At 37.3% G+C, this 16,280-nt stretch overlaps 1 protein-coding gene across 4 annotated transcripts in view; it reads right to left on the bottom strand.

Moving 5' to 3' along the window:
• The window catches only part of KMT2E (lysine methyltransferase 2E (inactive)), a 65,685-nt gene that overhangs the window by 4,841 nt on the left and 44,564 nt on the right, over nt 1-16,280 (bottom strand). For all 4 annotated transcript variants that reach the window (XM_071803439.1, XM_065838062.2, XM_071803440.1 and 1 more), the window contains 10 exons: nt 14,591-14,852; nt 12,623-12,721; nt 10,663-10,827; nt 9,402-9,710; nt 7,433-7,687; nt 7,112-7,256; nt 6,136-6,389; nt 5,929-5,985; nt 4,028-4,591; nt 843-1,144 (listed from right to left, as the gene is read on the bottom strand). In XM_071803439.1, coding sequence (XP_071659540.1) covers nt 843-1,144; nt 4,028-4,591; nt 5,929-5,985; nt 6,136-6,389; nt 7,112-7,256; nt 7,433-7,687; nt 9,402-9,710; nt 10,663-10,827; nt 12,623-12,721; nt 14,591-14,852 — 2,412 coding nt within the window. The remainder of the gene's footprint in view (nt 1-842; nt 1,145-4,027; nt 4,592-5,928; nt 5,986-6,135; nt 6,390-7,111; nt 7,257-7,432; nt 7,688-9,401; nt 9,711-10,662; nt 10,828-12,622; nt 12,722-14,590; nt 14,853-16,280) is intronic.

Consider the following 16,280-nt stretch of genomic DNA (forward strand, 5'->3'; position numbering starts at 1 on the left):
TCTGGTATGGCATCCAACAGAGCATATGGTCTGTCCACAGGAGAACCATTTAACGATCATAAACAACGATGCAAGTATCTCTGCCTGAGCAGAAGGACCGTTCAGCAGCCTGCGTGCAGCTCTGCACATCGCACTTAAGCCTTCACAGCAAACGCCACAAACACATTCCAGCAAGTCGCCGAAAAACAGACTTCCTAAAGTCTTCCAGAAGCTTTTGCTAATCAATACAGATTATTCTCCTGTTTCATGCCTCTTCCCTACAGTATGCTTGGAAAAGTTTTAAGGTAAAAAATACTCTCCTCAGCACTCCGACAAAGCAGTGGAGATCAAAGGAGCCAGGTGCAGAGCCACGGTCACGCTGAGAATCAGACTCAAATTTGGGCTGTCACAGCACCCTCCTCATCCTCCTGCTGCCCCCTTGGCCCCACACCTGGCATGGGCACAGACAGCCCAACTTGTGGCATGGTGCAAGGAGGCACCCCTGCTCATCCACACCGTTTGCTACAGAGGAACAACTGTACTTACCTAAGCAATTTTATAATCTACAGAACTAGGCAACTTGTGTTGCTCAAACCAATGCCTATTTTACTCATAGAAAATAAAAAAAGCAAAGCAGAAATGAAAATAAGTAAAACAGTATCTAATGGCTAACTTCCCATCATTCTTTATGAGTTTTCTGCTAGCTTTCTGAGGAACTAGGTAAGATGGCTCTTTGCTAATCTGAAAGGTGCCTTTCAAGCAGTAATCTGCACCTTTATCAATGAAAACTAGATTTCAAATAGAAATCTTAGAATTAAGTAAATAATTCCTCAGCACATCAGTCCTCTAGTTTCACAGCTTACCACTGAACTTCTGGTTCATTCTTCTCACTGGAGGAAGATTCCTTCATTGCGCAGTTGTTGCCAGTGTCTTCTGGAGCTGCACTGTAAGCAGCAGTTGGCAGTGGTACAGGGAGGCTTGCAGCGTTCTCCGTTTGTTCCCCATTCTCACCGCTGTTGTTAAACCCATCATTAGCACCATTGTTATTACTTGTATTTCCTCCACCAGCAGCATGAGGAGATACAGTAACCAGGGGGAAGTTTTCTGTCTTTGAGCCACTTTTTCTAGCTTCTCGTTGTCTCTTACGGTATTCTAATAAGGATACCTAGGGAGAAAAAAACAAACCCAAACATTAGAAGGGAAGTTTACCTGTTTCCTGACACTTCTGATTAAATGTATTATTTCAATAAGACACACAATTCACCTGCTTCTATAAGAAAACAGGGATAGATCAACTGAAGATGTTTTACAGTATCTGCAGTGAATTTACAGGGTACTGAGCAACTGATGACTGTGGGGGTGATGTAAGGAAAAGGCCCTGCCAAGAGAAGGAGTGTGGGTTTTGCCTCGGGGAAGAAGCAGAGGATGATGCAGGGTCGGCAAGAGGCTGGCTGCTGAAGTCACACTGTTGGCTGATGCTACAAGACAGTGCAGTTTTTCCTAGAACTGCAGCATTAGTAAGAGCGCACTAATCCAGTACAGCTCATTTCAGGAGCTGTCACATCCCGCTCTCAGTCTGACACCCTCCTAAGAAAACCCAACCATTCTTCTGCTTCACTCTACTACATGAATCAAAGGATTCTCTAAGCTTTTCATACATTTTTCTTAACCTACACAATTTGCAATTTAGCTTTCTTTTCCCAGTTTATTTGAATTTGTGTCTTCACTCTAAGAGACTGATTAAGAACATATTTTAATGCTAAATTCCAAGTAAAGTTCATTAGCAAAAATGATGACACATGAAGGGAAAAGTGGTATCTACTTTATATACATGTGTATATATATATGTATATCCATATAAAATCAGTACCCAGAAGCTTCCATAGAAAACAGCTTAAATGTTAGTGAGTTAGCTTCAGTGAGAAAAATAAATTATGAAATGTTTTCACTACATATCCTTCAAGATTTGAAGCAGAAAGCTGAAATATTTCAGACCTACTTTATTCAGTAAGGAAACTAATTTGATGCGAATGACATTTAATGTCTTTATATCTTTCCTCCTAGTTATTTAATGTCTTTGTATCTTTTCTCCTAGTTATCAGCAACCCACTCTGACCCATGCAGCATCCAAACCAAGAAACAATAGTGCAATAATGAAAAAAATTCCTGTTTAACTGCCTTAGTCCTCAATACAAGCTGACACCCATTTCTACCAAGAGAAAAACCAAAGCAGTCTGCTCTGTTTGCAGTCCTAAGAGCTTTTCTGTCTGTTTTCAAAAAGTTCTATCCATTAAAGACTCATTTCTACATCACAGTAGGAACAGTTATAAGTATTTGAATTTTCATAAAATAAAGTTTAGGTTAAGAACTGAATCTTATTTTTTATAAAATGAAGTTTTGTTTAAGAACTGATCTTGCGTTGAATTTACATTATTTCCAAGTGAGATCCCTTGAAGAATATTGCTTTAAAGAAAGCTGAAGGATTAAGAAAGGATTAAATTTATGCAGTGTGGCCACTACATACAGGACCATAATGAAATGGGATGAACTTGTACAATGCTGAGACAAAATAGAGGAGCAAATGCCCACAGAAATGTCGAAATATAAAAAAAGCTTCCTTTAACAACTGTATAAGGACACTCACGTCTTCTGTGATCTTAAGGAAAGGCTTCTATTATTCTCCTACAAAATTCCTGAATTCTCACCTTTTCCTTAGGTAAGACTTTCCCAGCCCCCTTTTCACACTGTAAAAAGTTGCATTTTTTGTGTCCTGGGAAAGCCAAAAACCCCATTCTTTCAGAGGAACAGACAATTTTCTCTGATTTTTCTGCGATTAGAACATAAATTAAAGTAGCTTTCAGACAAAGAAAAATGTGAAGCTACACACATTTTGGCTTCCTTTATGTTTTTTTTTTTTTGTTTGGTTGGCTTTTGGGCTTTTTTTTGGTGTTTTTTTCTGGCTATGCCAAAACAGCAGTGCTACAGTAACATGCGTGGGATCTATAAAATTCCCAGGGTCAGGACCAGGTAAGAAAAGAAAGGTGAGAAGAGAACTCCTATTATCTTGCTTCAGTTATATCTCAGTTTGAAGTTTGAACTTTGGAAGGAAGAACCACAAGTGCTCCTGGCAGGATGCCCCAGAGCACAGGGGAGGCTGCATGTACAGGGGGGTGCCACGGAGCCAAAAAACCAAACCCCTAGTGTGCACGCGGGTACATGCAGAGAATATGCCCTGCCCCTTGATCATTACTTCCATAACAAAAATAAATCACACCTTCCAACCAAGAAAGATAACTACCACTTGTTACGAGACAGAACTGGCAAGTCGATGCATCCGAGACTGTTGCCTTCTGTGTCTGCCACCCTTTCTGTGAGGAGCAAAAAAAGTCGAACCTGACAGCGAAGTGCAGCCAAAGACAGTGACACAGGTAACTTTCAATTTTGCTTTGAGTTACCCATGACCATACAACTTACCTACAAGAACCGTTTCACCACAGTAGCAAATTTAGATTGTGCTTATTTTTCAGTTTTCAATAAAAAAAAGAAATTAAGCCAAGAAAAAAATTTCTTGGAACTAAGCATTTCTTTGCAGTTCTAACAGTCAAATCAAGGCACCTTAAGTATATAAAAACTGGAATTTTAAAGTCTCAGTATCATAAATCTGTTAGTGCAATTTCTTGCAGTAATTCATAACGTTCACAGTGTATCTTCTCTATGATGCTACTATATAAAATAGAATATTGTAATACTTGGTGGCATAAGCAACCATTTTCAAATCTGAAAAGCAATTATTTATTGAGCAATTCATTTAAGACTCATAGGAAACAAAAGTGAATTTGTTTCTGTTACTTGGAAAAAATAAATTCACTAATGGGTGTATGCAGCTTTACTCTTTGGTCTTCACTATTTCCCCTGGATAATGTCTCCTACATGGTAGTATCTAAAGATAAGCCATCTGGTTGCTTTTTATTATATTCTGATTTTTCTGTTACAGAAATGTCATTAGCAGACTACGTGAGACAGACCAAATGATTCTTAAAATTATAACCTTTTTCTTTTGTGGAGGATTCTGGGGTGTGCAATTTCCATCCATCAAGTTGTCGTTATTGACAGTTCTTCCAAAGCCAGATGCAATTCCATCTTCTGAAGTACAAAAAACAGATGCTTCCATGAACATGCCTCTAGCATCGTCTTGAATCAGGCACTTTGACTCGCTTATTCTGAATCCACCTCCTACCTCCAACTGATGTGAAGGGGTCAAGTCCCTCAAATTAGAATTCATTGAGAAATTTACACCTGTCCTGTCGGGACTTTTTACCCAGGAAGAATAAATTGTGCCCCGTCCACAATGAGCAGTTTCTAATTGGCTGTTTGAATCAGTCCTATCATGTGTTGGGGCTTCCAGGTTTTTATGCAGTGCACTTTGCTCAATTACTTCGAGTCCCAGCTGGAGGTCTGACACAGATTCCATTTCTCCAGTGCACTGCCGTGTGACATCAGTCCTGTTCCTTGGGCTGGAATATCCAATAGTCTTTATTTCTTGCAGGCCCATTTCTGTCAGGTTGGAATTTCTGAAAGAATTCAGTGCTAGTATCGATGCTCTGTCGTATCCCTGCGTGAAGAAAAAGCATGTCAGCTATTTTTCCATACTGCAACAAAATGGCAACTATTCTGACATTCAGTTGTGCCTCTAAATGGGATTAAAAGCCTTCCAGTTCTACAACTTTATCTGTTTTTAAGAAACAGTTCTACAGCCAGACACTTATTTCTACTACTGCCATGTTTTAGGTGAAATAATTTTAATAAAATGCACATTAACCAAAGTCAAAATAAACTTTAAACGCCAGGCTGGTTTATGACAGGCAGAAGAAGGGGAGGAGCTTTAACAGAAGCAAGTCCCCAGCCAGGACGTTACAAAGCACTTGCTTCAATTCAACATCAAATGGATCCTCGGTGTCAAAACATTTCACAAATGAAAAAAAGAAAAGAAAAGCATGCATTTCTAAGACGCTAGGATTTTAAGACAATTTTAAAACCATATTCTGTAACGGGAAACAAAACCTCTTAAGTTACAGAAAATTACTTTTCTACTTCTTCAAACTGCATTAACCATAAAACCACAGCATATCCATGGCTGGAAGTTGCTATTCTAAACCAACACGTTTCAAGGTTTTCATGAATTCTTTTAAAATTATTTGTATTACAAAGCAAAAGCTCCTAAGTAAAACCTCTCTTTTTGAGTCAAACACTAAAATTCAATTGCTGTAGTTTAGAAGGAATTGTTAAATTCAGTCAACAGCTACGATTGTATGAAAAATTTTGTGTATTTCAACATTTGTTATGATTTTGACCAACAACCAAAAAAACCACATACATGCTTAACTCTCAGGGTATCTGTATCACTCATTTGCACGACTGGCCAGAAGCGAAGGACCCCACTGGCAAAACCTGCTGAATGTTTTGTACCTCCCCACACCCAGCTGTTGCGTGTGCTCCCCACGGTGGGCAGCGGGTCCCTCCAGCGCCACGCTGCCCCCTGGCGGTCTGCCACCGGCACTCACCCGCCTAAACCCATTTGTTACCTTCCCGCTCTGCTCTCGTGCTCTGAGCATAATTAGGCTCAACAAAAATCATTAAGAGACGCCGGTAACAAGGAAAAACGTTAATTTACATCTGAGCACAGCCTGAAAAGCCCAGGTGTTGTCTTTCTGTTCTTATTTATAAATCACGGTAATTACGCCTTTCTATGACAGGAATGAGGGGTTTTGAGTGATGCAGAAAAGAGGAGAGAGAAACCAGTTTAAAACAGAAAATGAAAAAGGTAAAGTGGAAATAGACAGCAATATGCAAATAAAACCTGTAGGGAAGTCCCTCTTTATGTTCCGGGAATGGTGCAGCCATACAGGTGCAACCAAGAAACTATCTGCAGTTTCTGGCAAAGATCCTTACCTCTTGACTGTAAGCTCGCCTCTTTATTTCTGGGGAACTGTCAGGTGAGGAAATATTCTAAACAAATAAGAAGAAATTGCAAGTCAGTTTCTTTTTTAGCCTGGAGAAACACAAATCATCCCCTTGTAGCAGGAGAAAAAATACTGATTTACACTAGAATGCATACACACATTCTCTGAATAGACTGAAATTCATTATAAATCTCACCTCAAAGTGCATGGTATTTCCATGTATACATGGAGTTACAGGAGTAACTGGCGAATATATGGGTTTGTAACCATTTCTACAAGCTTCATCTTCTGTTTTTGCCCTAGGAGGAGTAGCAAACATGGATGTCTCGGAGGCAGTGATGTCGGCATGAGTTGGCGTGGCATACGGAGAGGGAGTAGGCGTGGAGGTTTCTGAGAATGCAGACTCCAACAGCTGATACAGCCTTCGTTTTTTTAGTGGCGTGGTTAGATCTGTGTGTTAAAATGAGAAAACAGATAGTAGAGATCTAGATACATAAAGTACTTAAACAACTGTGATTACTGTACCAAAATTAAGAACTGCACCAAAAAAAAAATTTAGATTCCAAAAATCTCTTAAGGGCAGGCTTCCTGAAGAGTGAACTCTTTAACAGCCTACAGACATATTAGTAACTGCGATTTTTGTGCTAGGATGATGGGAAGAATTGAGTTTCCATAAAAGGGAAAGCCAACCTTTATCCATTTTCAAGACTGTTCAGCTAATAAGTGGGAATTCCAAGTTCAGGAGCATACACAGGAGACATGTGATATGCTCCACATCCTTGCAGAAGCATGTTTAGTTTTTAGCACGTTCCTATTCTGTATTATGCGTAAAAGATTACACAGCTTTTCCTCTGTGTGCAACACGGGCCCACTTAATTTAAACAGGAATTCTGAATACATAGAACAGCGTGTAAAGTAAGTGTTAGCCTTTTGCTGACTGTAAACACTATGAGATATGGCGGTTACTTATCTAGTAGTATCAATTATACATTAATGGGGGAAAAAAATCCCAACCACTACACAACTAAGCATTTCTGTCAAACCACATATGAGGAAACAGTGCAAATACGCCTGGAATTTTCATTAACTCAACACTTTGAAAACCACAGTCCTCCACATTTAACTACTATGACACAGCTCTTAAGTACTGTTATCAGTAAAAGCCTCTTCACCTGTTAAGGAACAGCTGTCATTCAGTAATAAAGGACTTTTATTTTCACCATTGATGGCTGGACTTCTAGATCTCTCTTGTGATGGTGAATTAAATCTACCAATCATTGTGGAATTTTCTTCTTCCAAAGCCTGCTTCAACCAACGCTGTAATAAAACAAATTCAGATCAGTGATGCAACAGTTTAATGAGACATTTCAAAACACGTTAACAGGTCACAGAATTGGTTTGGCCAACCAGTTTTTTTCTGCCTGAATTAATGCTAGCAAATAAGGACTTTTACTTAATATGGGATGAGAAACCACAACGAAGGGAAGCATTACCTTCTTACAAGAGCCAGTTATGTTTTCCACAGGTTCTTTTTTCCTCCTCTTTTCTGAAAGGAATGGTGAAGTAAAACGAATATAGTGCTTTGGAGTTGAATATACATGTGGACTGTAAGTGAGACCTGGTAAAGAATTCAGTTGAGTAGCCAGAACTTCAGGGTCAGTAGTTATGCGCAGAGGCCTTTCTGATACGCTGTCTGCAGGCTTCCCTGTTTTATCACTCTTTTCACTTAACCATTCACTGACCAAGTGCTGAACAGAGAGAAAGAAATGTTTTGTGAGCGTGTTTATCAGACGTTTCTTAGGCTAATTATTTACCTAGTCAATGGTTACACAAACCAGAAAACAGATGGTTTCCAGGCTGCAAGTTTAAGAATACCCAGGGTAAGAATGAGTACAATTTCAGCAAAATAATAGGGATGACAGAAGGAATGCATATAGATTTGCTCTACCTACCGAAGTTTTGGTGATTTTGTTTGCGTTATTTTTTTTAATTAACATTTAGTTATTTCATATTTAATTCTCACTGAACATACAAGTGCCCAGATCAACTGTACTTATTATGTGAATTTAATAACAGAATTCCAAGACAAATTTTAAACTTGTGCTTGAGCACCTAAGCTGAAGCAAAATAGCATAACATTAACGGAAAAACCAGTAAATTCCTCATCAGGTTTCCCTGTCATTAAGGACTGGGCTTCAGTCAACATGATGCACACTCCCTGAACATTCTTCACTTTTGTAGCTATACTGAATTACAACACGTTTCCTAAGTACACCTGTCAAAAAAGGGTATTCTTTCCTTACTAGTTCAGTGTTTTGGAAAAAATGTGCCAGGGGATTTTAGTTCCTATTAACAGACAAACTAACTTCCTAAATTTTACAATGGTTCAACGAAGTTCAGGACACACAGAAATAGCACATTAAACATTATTATTATATTAAGGCTTTAACACAGATTATCATACTACATGTAAATTGCTCAGCTTTTGCAAACTTATTTATATTTAATTTTTAAAACAGGACTTTCTCTTCACTTAGGGTACACTGGGTACAGTGCAATGAGACATTTCACAGACATTTTGCCTTAATACTATGAAACAGCAAAAGTGTAGGAAGATTCAGACCTCTCAAATACCTTCCTTTTTTACTATGCAACATGAGAAGAAGGAAACAGATTCTAGCCTCCCCTCTGACAAGAATTTAATAGTGATGCATTAAGAAAAGTTAGAGGATGACTCAGGTGCCTTACAAACAAACAAAAAAACCCAAACAACACAAAACAGAACACCACCACACACACAAAACCCTACAAAACCCCATAAAAGTATGTTTGGTAGTTTAAGACAAAACCATCAGAAAATTGTCATCATTCAACAAGAAGTTTCAGCTTACAACTTCCTCCCCCTTTCCCTCCACCAAATAAAATTTTCAGAACTTGTAAAGCATGGTGAAAAAAGTCACTTTTTAATGCAGTCTGTAGAATTCCAAAGCTGAAAGTTTTACTGCTTTTTTTCCCACATTTGCAGGTTTAAGTTTTCTCCCCACTGTCTTTAAATATTGTGTATATCCTTCAAGATAGTCTGTCGGCTACCTTTAAATACCTTCTAAAGCGTATGATAAACAACGGAAGCAAAAGCACATTTGTTTTGTTTGCCTTTTAAATTGTCTTGCTTATGTATATTATTTGAGTCCATTTAGATAGTACTTCCCTTGGAAAGCATTTGTTCCAAAATTGCTCTGAAAGATTTATTTTGGAAGTCTCTCAAAATCCAAAGTAACTTCTACCAAAAGGTATTACACATAATTTTTAAGATCTCTTAATTTATCACCAGTGAGTGGCTATGTGATTTTCAAACAAATGAGTCAACTTTTTTTTTTAAATCTATAGTTGCATATTGATTAAGCAGTCTATAATTCTTTACATCTATGCTGAATCTATCTCCCCATCCCTTAAGAAACATACCTTCTTTGTTTTAGGATACTTAGTAGGGCATTTATTAAGTGCTGGAACTTCTGTTTCAGTAACCATTTCTGTAACAACAGTTTCTGTTTCAGGCTCAGCTACCAGTGCAGTATTCTCAGTTTCATTATGTTGTGAAGTTACTTCCACATCAGGAGAAGACGGCTGGATATCTGAACACATGCTGACAGTTCTGTGTCGTCTACGTTGCTGTCCAATGTGAGTTCTACTGCGTGAGAAGCTTTTTCTCTGTTTAGCTCTGTTAACTTTGGCTGGGGTAGGCTTGGTGGCAGTTTCTTCTTTTGCTGGTTCCTGGTACAAAAATAAAATTCTAGTAAACAGATCCCACACACACAAAGCTATGCATCTTTCTTAAAACAAGATGTCAGTTCCCCTTCTTTTACAGGTCCAAAAAGCACCTCTCTCATTTTTGTTGTTAGAACTAAAATACTTCAGAGATAGTACCGCTACCCTTCTTCAAGACAAAATAAAAGATTCCCTGTATTTTCCTCTCGAGCACCTGATGTATCATTGGCAGAGCATTCACGCACACCAGTCACTGGTTAGATCAGTAGAGATTTGTGTAAGAATTGCCAATACCATGTTTGTTCATCCATAAACTAGAAATCAGCTGCTTACATCATGATGCCTTTCAGTTCAATATCCTTTTTGCAATTTATAGTTTACTAAGTGTCACAAAAGGTACTTAACAGCATGCTGACAGATATTACACAGGGAAACAACCTGAACTGAGAATCTGTAGAGTATTTGCAATGTAAGAAGCATACTAGGATTCAGCAACAGAGTAAAAAATTGTTTATGAAACATTAAGTATCATCTACAAGAACTAACTCTGAACAAACTACACCTTAATAACTCCTTTCCTTAAAAAAAAATAGGATTATAATCTGTTCCTGAATAGCCCACTGCAAAAGTAATTTGAAGGTGCCTAAGGAAAGCCAACTCCTAGGGCTCAAGTCAGCACTGGTAAACATCTCTCATCCTGAACTTCAAAGAGAGACTAAACTATACAGCTGGTATGCGTGCACATTTGAGTAAACTAACGTAACTAAGTCTTCATAAACGATTTCTATACATATTTTCTTAAAAAAAAAAACAACAAACAAAACATGAGCTAATACAATGTCAGAGAACTATTTGGTCAGATACGTTTCAATACATCTCAAAGTACAGCTCAACATCCAAACTGATAAAATACATCATGTTAAAAGCCAGCTTTAAAAGAAAACTTGCAGACAACTACCTGAATAAATTCAGCATCATTGAGAATCTGTGCTTCCTTGCATTCTGATTTAACCTCAGTTTTTGCTGTGCTGATTCTTTCCAAAGCCTGTTCTCTTCTTTTTTCTCTTTTTTCTAGTCTGGCAAAAGCTTGCAGGATAGCTTCCATTTTCCGTTCTTCTCTTGTCTGATGGATTTAATAATAATCATGATCAAGTTTCAGTCATAATCTTTCACATATGTAAATAAATACTTTTTAAGTACTTCAGAACATGTTCAGTGTATGTTGACATGCAGATCAATTTCAGCGAAAGCTCAGAGAAAAAGGAGTTGTTACAATGACTGGTATCATTACAGACTTCTGAAGAAAGGCTTGCGTTCATACCATCCCAATAAACAAGACAAGGGTCCTGCTTTGGATTTAGGAATATGCTAAAAATATAGTAAACCACTGGCCTAAGAGCATAAAAAGAACACGTAGCTCTGAGCTACTTACTTGCATGTACAGTATTTAAACTCAATGAAACACTAGTGACCAGAAAGATATGAAACCCTAATACATGTATGAAACAGAAAGCTCCATTACCCTCTGACTGCATTTTCCAAGTGCCACAAACTATATCAAAACATACAATCAACATCCAAGAATCACTATAAGATGACACTAGGTCACACAGACAAGTTGTATTTTCTGTTTATCTGTAATTCAGGTCCTAGTGCTACACAGACATCTTGATCCACAAAGAAATCTACTTCAGACAATACAGAGGTGGCAGAATTTGGGGTTTCTATTACTTTTTTTTTTTTAAATAAAGGTCTGTAGCCCAACAGTGCATTGATAGCAACAACATGTTTATATCAAAGAAAGACCACCACCCACAAGTATATTGCTCATATGAGTGAGTGAAGAACTAAATTTTGTTTTGTCACTGAACCTGCCCCTGTTTGCTTGGTAAACATAAGGGAAACTTGCAGTAATTTGCAATCCTCATATTGGAAGCTGGAGTAATCATGACATCTCTAACCACTACAGCAACTCTGTTGTCTCTAAGTTGCACAGAGAGCTTTGCTTTAGTAAGACTAAAATGTAATACGTCAAAAAAAAAAAAAAAAAAAAAAGAGCAAGCATGTCCACTGGAGCAAAACCAATACATCCAACAATGTTTGATGAGAATTATTCTGCAGAAGTACGACGAGACGCTGCTTTGTATTAAAATATACATTCTGAGTAGATTTTGCTTTCTGATGTCTAATACACAAGTCTCATCAGTTTTACTGTGGACGAGAGTTGTAAGAAATACTGACCCAAATACTGACCCATCCCACTCCGTTCCCGCCTTTTTTTTTTTTTTTTTTTAAGGTCAAAACTGCTGACAGCTTTGATGCCACCTTGAACTCCACTTACCAGAAGTTCTATGAGCAAGGACAATAAAATGGAAGTTCCAAATATTAGTATTTCATTATGCAACTTAACCAAGATTTTACCTACTAATTTCAAGACTCTCACATCCTGAATGCCCCACAATAAAAGCATCTTTTTAAATGCCAGTTTTCAAAAAAATGTTCTACCAACCTCTGAAAACTAGGATTTTTGAGGCTTTGTAAGTTGGAGCACAAAAAAATAATTAGGTAAAAAACCTGACTCTCAATACCATCTATAAAATGACCATTAAAAATAACATGCAATACTAAAGAGCAAAGAAAAAAAAACTTTAGATGATTTCTATGATGCCTCTTTTGAAGACAACAGAACATTACATACATTTGAAGATATAAGCAGTTTGTCAGAAAGCAATGATCAAGCTAGATGAAATGCTCTCAAACAGCAAGCCTTGTATTTTAAGTTGAGATTCATCTAAGGATCTGACTTCATATATACCTAGATGCTACAAGCCTACAAAAAGGCAGCAATTAGCAAGGGAAGAGCAGGTGTCACTAAGCCTTAGTGATGACTTCAGGCAGCTACTTGCTTCCCAACTTACCATCTTCCTTTTCCTTTCTGCAATCTGCTCCTCTGATTCCATTTCTACTTCATTGCTAATAGGAGTTTTTTCTTCTATATCATCAATAAAATCTGGCTCCTGAAAGATGGAAATGACCGCTTTACAGAAGCTCTACTACACTTGCAAACTAGGGAAAAACTAAAAGCTACATGGAAGTAAGAACCCTCAGGTCACTACATCAAAAGTAACCAAGCCAACAGATCAAGACAAAAACGTAAAAAAACCTTATTATCCTCTTATACCTTTGTATGAACTTGTAAATATAATCATCTGACTAAATATTTTCCATTCTGAACTTCGGTACAATTCATTTCTCTTTAGCATACTAATATTCTTGACATTTTGGAGTCCCACACACACTCCCCAACCCACCAAAAAAAGAGTCCGAATTAAAATCTAGCCATTTTATAACCAGTTAAGGATTTACTTTTACACTATATACCCATTAAAAACCCCCACATTTATTTTAGTGAAATAGAATGAATGTCAAAGGATATCTTAACAGACAGTTAAACAAGTTGTTCTCAGCTCAAAAGTGTATTCTGTTAAAGTCACACTTTCCATTTAAACTCTCACTACAGAATCAAATGACAGCACCATATCAATAGGAAACAAACTATTTTGAAAAAAAACCCCACACCCCAATCAAACACAAACGTGGAACGGTAGCTTCGAAGAGTTAAGAGTTTACTAGTCCCACATGCAATTTTCTTTTTATATATAGGATCAAAGTTTTGTTTTAACATTTGTCTTAAAAATACATTTACATTTCCCCATACACTCACACTACCTCAGCATTATATATTTCACCACAGGAAAAAAGCTATTAATCGAATGGCTTCTATGTTTATTCACACAGTTTAACAGCTTTAATCTTCTCACAATTCCTACTGCTTTAAGTTAAATTTTATAAGCACTGTATATTATGTTAATGCTCAGGATTAAGTTCCAAATAGCAGTTATCAGTTGTTAAAAACAAAACACAAACACACACTTAAGGTAAAAAAGTTTAAACGTTGCCTCTGAAGATCATAATTTCTAAGTTACACACCATGCCTTATGGACTTCCAAGCATTTTTAAGCTTAAGTTTAAGTTGAAGGACAATTTGATCATCTTACGAAAACCAGGGGTCGATATGCTCATTTTCACCTTATTTCCTTCACTCCCAAGTGATGTTACAAGATTAAGAACTTAGACATGGCTCCTTCCCAAAGTAACTCCTTTCTGCCCCTAAATCATCATCAAAACCTACCATATTTTTAAAAAATAAAAAAATATATATATAAAGAAAAAAAAAATCACCACCACCTTCTCCTCCCAAAAGAAAGGAAAGATAGTTACTAAGGTAACCATCTTCTCATGTTAAATATTTAATAGCTGCTCTGCAAAATTAAGTTAATAATTAATCTCATGGATCTCTCCCACTAGTTCTTTCAAACTGACACATTAAAAGAAAGACAACTTTAAAACTGACTACTGTGGTATATTACCAGGCAGCTTTACCATCCTATTCACCTATTACCCAGTATTTAGCCTCAAAACACACCTTCCTCCTCTTAAACTTCCCAAATTCTATCTCATCTTCTACACAGAGCTGCAGCCAACACTTGATATTCTGGGCTACTTACTATGTGTTTAAAATGCTATGCTCCTGAGTAACATAAGCAACTAAGAAAAAGACACTTCAGAATGGACTTGGAGCTCCTGAAAGCACAACATCAGACATCCACAAGGAAATTTGAGGAAAAATGTATAGTTAAGACTGGTATGGGAACCAACTTATCTTTAAATACAATCAAGTTTTAAGGAAAACTGTACAAAAAATTCTGAAGAGCTTATCCATTATCACTCCCTTTGCAATGACTTGTTAAAATTCCTTTAGTAGTTGCAAAAGGATAGTATACGTATTTAAAAGCTTTTCTTTCCAATCATCTTCGCGTCAATACCTGATTATTAGAAATGGACAGCCTGAGGGGAGAGAGTTTCCTCTGTTTATTATCTGCAATTTTCATTTTGGTGGCTGCTCCTTCACAGTCCAATGTGATGTTCTGGTTTTGAGTCTCCTTTTCTCTTGAACCATCTTTCTCTTTTTTTCCCTTTTTCCTTCTGGTTTCATATCCAGTATTGATATTTTCTGTAGGTTCAGAACGTCTGAGAACTGGACACTCAGGATTTTCTTTGAGGCAAGCACAATCCACTTTGTATTTACTAAAAGTAATTAAATGCAAGAAGGCATATTTTGATTAGGCTTAACAACAACAAGACTTTTCAACACTAAATCACGCAAGCTGATACATTTCATGTTAAACATCTGCTGTGATGCAAACCAACCATTTCAAAGCAGTTGACTCAAGTTTTCACCAAGATACACGATATTGGTATAATTCAAAAATCTCATCTACTGGTGAAAAAAATTTGTGGCTGTCTGCCACATGGAATTATTTAAAATTCAAGGTTAGTAGCTGGCTTAAAAGACAGAAGACATCCAAAATCTGAGTATATTCTGTGTGAAAATATAACCACCAGACTGAAGAAATCAACAGACGAGTGGAAGATGAGTTATTGCTTTATGCAAATACAGCAGACAATTTACAGAACAAGCACACTGGAGAGAACTCAGAGTCACTTTGTCCAATTCTAAGTTCCACTTGGGTATGTAGGAACTGTTATTCAAACATGTTCAACATACACAGGCTGTCAGCTGCAGGTACTAAACACAACTACTACACGATTTTAACAGGATAATTAGCAAAACATAAGAAATGTTATGAACCAGGCAATTCCTCAGCTTGTCTTCATGTGAGGGATATAGTATGTCTACAACACTTAACAGTGCAAGGCACCATGGGCTGTTCTGGACCCAAGTCAGTTAATACAGGTAAAGTTAATACTCCGTGAACGTAACTGGCTCAGACCAGAAGTGGTGAAAGCACATCTGTACAGCACTGCACCCAAGCTGACTTACAAGCAAATGACAGAACAGTACCTCAGGGCAGAGAAACATCAAACAGCTGGACTGCTTCTGGACTCAACCAGGTGCACATACAGAAACAGGCTCTTAAGTGCTTCAGTTCCCAAGGTTAGTACTAGCCTAGGTGTTCCTGCACTAAGCACCTACACCCTAGAACACCTACTAGCCACGAGAAATCATTACTAGATTATATCACTCAAAAGCCCGTTTTGCCATCAGATTTCAGAGAGGTGCTTGAATAACCGTTCCTACATACACAAGTGGAAATTAACTGATTATTTTACTATTTCAAAACAATGCTTCCATGTAAAGGCAAAAGTTTATTAGAGCTTTCCCCAATTCAAGGTAGCAGCAGTTACATACAGGAAAACGTTAAAAAGTTAGGGAATCTAAGGCACTAAGCATTCAGTGTATTTGAACATTCTTAATCGCGTATTAAACAAACATGATTTACAACTAAATTCCACAGACACTGTCCTCCTGAAGTTGTACTACAATAGTACCAAATAGTCCTATATTTTCTTCCCTCTACTCTCCCCACACTACAGAACACCTTTATACACATAAATTTTCATAGTATATCTTTATTCATATCCATCTAAGTTTGTATCTTTTCCACATAAATTATAAATAATTGTAACACTGCTGAAATTAGCAACTGATAC

This window comes from Patagioenas fasciata, chromosome 1 (assembly GCF_037038585.1).
Source record: "Patagioenas fasciata isolate bPatFas1 chromosome 1, bPatFas1.hap1, whole genome shotgun sequence".
NCBI lineage: Eukaryota > Metazoa > Chordata > Aves > Columbiformes > Columbidae > Patagioenas > Patagioenas fasciata.